Here is a 3,540-nt window from a genome sequence, read left to right as displayed (position 1 = left end):
CAACTCTCATTGAAAAGGTCCAATTGGAAGAGTAATGTTGTTTTAGGTTTAGCAATTGTTGTCATAGCACTATGGTGGAATGTAAGATGTTTTCTTGGGACCCCTTGGCTATCAATTTCATGTAATTTGTATTAATGTTAATGGATGTTGTTGTTCTCCATATATAGACTTGATTTGTAATGGATGTTGTTGCTATCAAGTACATATAATCTGTAACAATGTGTTGGTAACCAAAATCAAGAAAATGTAACACTTTATGCAACCAAATCAAGAACTGATTGTTAGCATGTTATGTAACATTACTGCACAAAATGGTCAAAATTAACTTCACAATATGACCAAAATGACCAAAATTGCATATCAGACTAAACTTGACTTCAAAATTACCATAATGCCCATAACATTTAGCACCTAGAAACTAAAAAGAAAATCTACCATTTAATAAATAGAAACTAAAAAGAAAATCTACCAAAGCAAGCAAACACTGGTTTGTGTGTTTTGTGAGCACATAAAACCCACCATTAGTGCTCATGTCTGCATAACAGATTGTGCATAAAGTCAACTGCATGACCAAAATTGCATATCAGACTATAATATGACCAAAATAACAATATGACCAATACCACAATATGACCAAACTGACCAAAATATGACCAATACCACAATATGACCAAACTGACCAAAATGACCACAATATGACCAAAATGCCCAAAATAACAATATGACCACAATATGACCAAAATGCCCATAACAGATTGTGCATAATAACAAGTCTGCAACATTAACATTAACATTAACCAGTCTGCAACATTACTTAAACATAAGTTTTTGACATTGCTAACCATTAAAATACTTAAACATTCCAAAATACATTACTTAAACATTAAGAAGTCTGCAACATAATCCTTGTCATATATTAACCATAAACCATCAAGTAGCTTTCCCCTTGCCTTTGGCCTTTGTGTTTCCCCGTGGCCTTTTAGAACTTGTTGATTGTTGTGTTGGTTGACTTGACTCGTTTGTCATCCTCCGTGGCCTCTTAGAACCTGTTGACTGCTGTGTTGGTTGACTTTCTAGTGTGGCTTGAGTTGACCTTGTTGACCTTCCCCTTGCAACAGTTTCTGATGTGGCTTGATTCTTAGATGTCTTAGGCTTTGTACAAGTTCTAATGTTATGACCACTTTCTTTGCAGTTGCTGCAACTCATTTCTCCTCCATGTTTTATCAATTTACATGGGTTCTTAGGATCTTCATGGGGATCTTTCTTTCTTTTTGTCTTTGGTCTTCCAGGTTGACTTTTGATGGGAGGAGGGTCCAAAGGATAATCAACTTTTGGCCAATACCTTTCGCTAGGCAAGGGTGGAATAGTGTATGAATTTGATCTTAAATATGTATCCTTAAGATAACAATCACTAACAAACTGTTCAGCATTTCTTCTAAGAAACCCAGCAACTGAACACACATGCTTACATGGTATACCTGTAAATACAATCTTTGTTATTCACCTTTGGAAGACCAGTCATAAATAACTTAATTATTGAATTATTGAACGATAGTTAACATACCTGTTAAGTCCCACTTTCTACATAAACATATCCTGTTATTCAAGTCCACAGCAAGATCATCAGCAAAATCTTTAACTTGGAACACATTATATGCTGATGGGAACACTGCACATTTATGGGCCCACTTTTTTGCTCTATCAAGTTTTTTTTGTATCCTTGGGCACACAACCACATCTTCAGCTAACATTTCAGAATGCTTAGTAATTATCCTAGTCATTGTTGTGAGCCTAATTGATTCTAACATGTCTATAATATGCATAGCTCTTGCCTCAACTATGGTTCCATTAAAAGTCTCAGCCATGTTACTCACTATGACATCACAACATGTATTACCCTTAAGAAAGCACCTTACAAAGCAATTAGGATTCTGTTTCATGAAATCATCCACTGCATCATTTGATATTGCTCTCATCTCCTTGATAGCATCATTGAAGTCAGGCTCATTATAAGCCCTACATGTCTGCCAATAATATGTCTTTAACTCTTTACCCTTAAACTTCTTTTTCCAATTTGCAAAGATGTGCCTTGCACAGTTTCTATGCTCTGCATTTTTCCAAATCAAATACACAGCATTCACTAATCCTTGTCATATAAATATAGAGAAACTTTAGACATCTAGAACTTACAACTTATAACTTAGATATTAACAAAGTAAGGTCATACCTTTTGTTGGTCAGAGATAAGTGTCCAGTCCTTTCCACCATCTTGGACATCTAGGCATTTTCTTAGTTCTTCCATGAACCATTCCCAACTATCATTAGACTCACCTTCAACAACAGCCCATGCCACAGGGTACATTTGATCATTAGCATATCTCCCAATTGCAACCAACAACATACCACCTAAAAAGGTCTTCAAAAAACAACCATCCAAACACAAAATCTTCCTACAACCTTCCAAAAACCCCCTCTTCACCCCATCAAAACACACAAATAATCTAAAAAATGTCTCCAAGTTTGAACCTGGGTCCTGGGTATTAAACCCTGGTGGAGCAGTTACCAAATTAAAGGTTGAAGTTGGATTTATTTGTTTCAAAGCTGCCAAGTAGGACCCAATTTTACTGTAGTGCTCCCTCATTGACCCGTGAAGCATCTTAAATGCACAATGCTTGGCATTGTAAGCCAACCATTTATGTATAAGAACCTTATATTTCTCTTTAACTGCATCCTGGATCTCTTTACCTTTCCATAGAGGTTTAGCTTTGAATAAAGGCAATAAGTCTTTAGCTATAAACTTAGCAGTCAATTGTTTATTCTTTACCATGTTTCTCTGACAGTTGTGCTTACTATTAACAGTCTTAACCATATAGCTACTCTTGCCCTTGTGAAATGAACAATATAGACTAAATGGACACCCTTCCACACATTTGACACCTACACGTCCCCCTCTACTCTTGTTACTTGTAGCAATGTAAACATTTCTACCATTTGTGACAGCATAATTTGAAACTGCTTCTTTGAAAGCTTCCCTAGTGGGGAACTTTATCCCAACAACCCATTTAAACTTAGACCAATTAGTTTCTTCACTTATATCTGGAACATTTTTTTTTGTTTCTTCCCTCTTATGTCATCATCTTCACTCTCTCCAGATGTGTCACTATAAGCATCAGAATCTTCAGCACTACTAGATGCTTCTTTAATTGCATCAGCGGATTGTTTTAGACACTCTTCAAGTAACTTCTTTTTTGTTTCAAGATCTTTCTCATTCACCTCTTGTAACTTAGCAACTGAACCTATCCACTCATCATCATCTTTCTCAGATCCATCATCATCCAAATCATCAAATTTATATGACTCATCATCAGAATCATCATCTTCTGAACTCTCTAAATCTGACCTACCACTCTCTATTTCATCTTTATTTGTGTCAATTGGTGGTGGTTTAAGTGTGGTGTCTTTAACCTTAACTAGAGATCCAAGTGATAAACTAGTAACCTTAGCTGGTGATTTAAGTGTTGAAGTTGGTGGAACTTGTTT

General features: G+C 35.8%; 1 protein-coding gene across 1 annotated transcript; it reads right to left on the bottom strand.

The window, feature by feature from the left end:
• Window positions 1-930: 930 nt before the first annotated feature.
• LOC143540095 (uncharacterized) lies at window positions 931-2,827 on the bottom strand. Its single transcript, XM_077033247.1, has 3 exons — window positions 2,332-2,827; window positions 1,565-2,146; window positions 931-1,451 (listed from the first exon to the last, which is right to left on the bottom strand). The coding sequence occupies exons 1-3, from the start codon at window positions 2,825-2,827 to the stop codon at window positions 931-933; spliced, it is 1,599 nt and encodes a 532-aa protein (XP_076889362.1).
• Window positions 2,828-3,540: the final 713 nt, after the last annotated feature.

Source organism: Bidens hawaiensis, unplaced genomic scaffold, assembly GCF_021521415.1.
Source record: "Bidens hawaiensis isolate Kalapana, Puna unplaced genomic scaffold, B.hawaiensis_p1.1 tig00012136_1, whole genome shotgun sequence".
NCBI classification, from domain to species: domain Eukaryota; kingdom Viridiplantae; phylum Streptophyta; class Magnoliopsida; order Asterales; family Asteraceae; genus Bidens; species Bidens hawaiensis.
The sequence above is the reverse complement of the archived record's forward strand: the minus strand, read 5'-3'. Positions and strand labels throughout refer to the sequence as shown.

Bases quoted from the DNA above. Each gene is read 5' to 3' on its own strand.
- LOC143540095 (XM_077033247.1), bottom strand. From the start codon at position 2,827: ATGGTAAAGAATAAACAATTGACTGCTAAGTTTATAGCTAAAGACTTA. The intron at 2,147-2,331 runs GTGAGTCTAATG...TTATATGACAAG, and splicing joins GGCATGGGCTGTTGTTGAAG to GATTAGTGAATGCTGTGTAT. The intron at 1,452-1,564 runs GTATGTTAACTA...ATGTGTGTTCAG, and splicing joins TAGAAAGTGGGACTTAACAG to TTGCTGGGTTTCTTAGAAGA.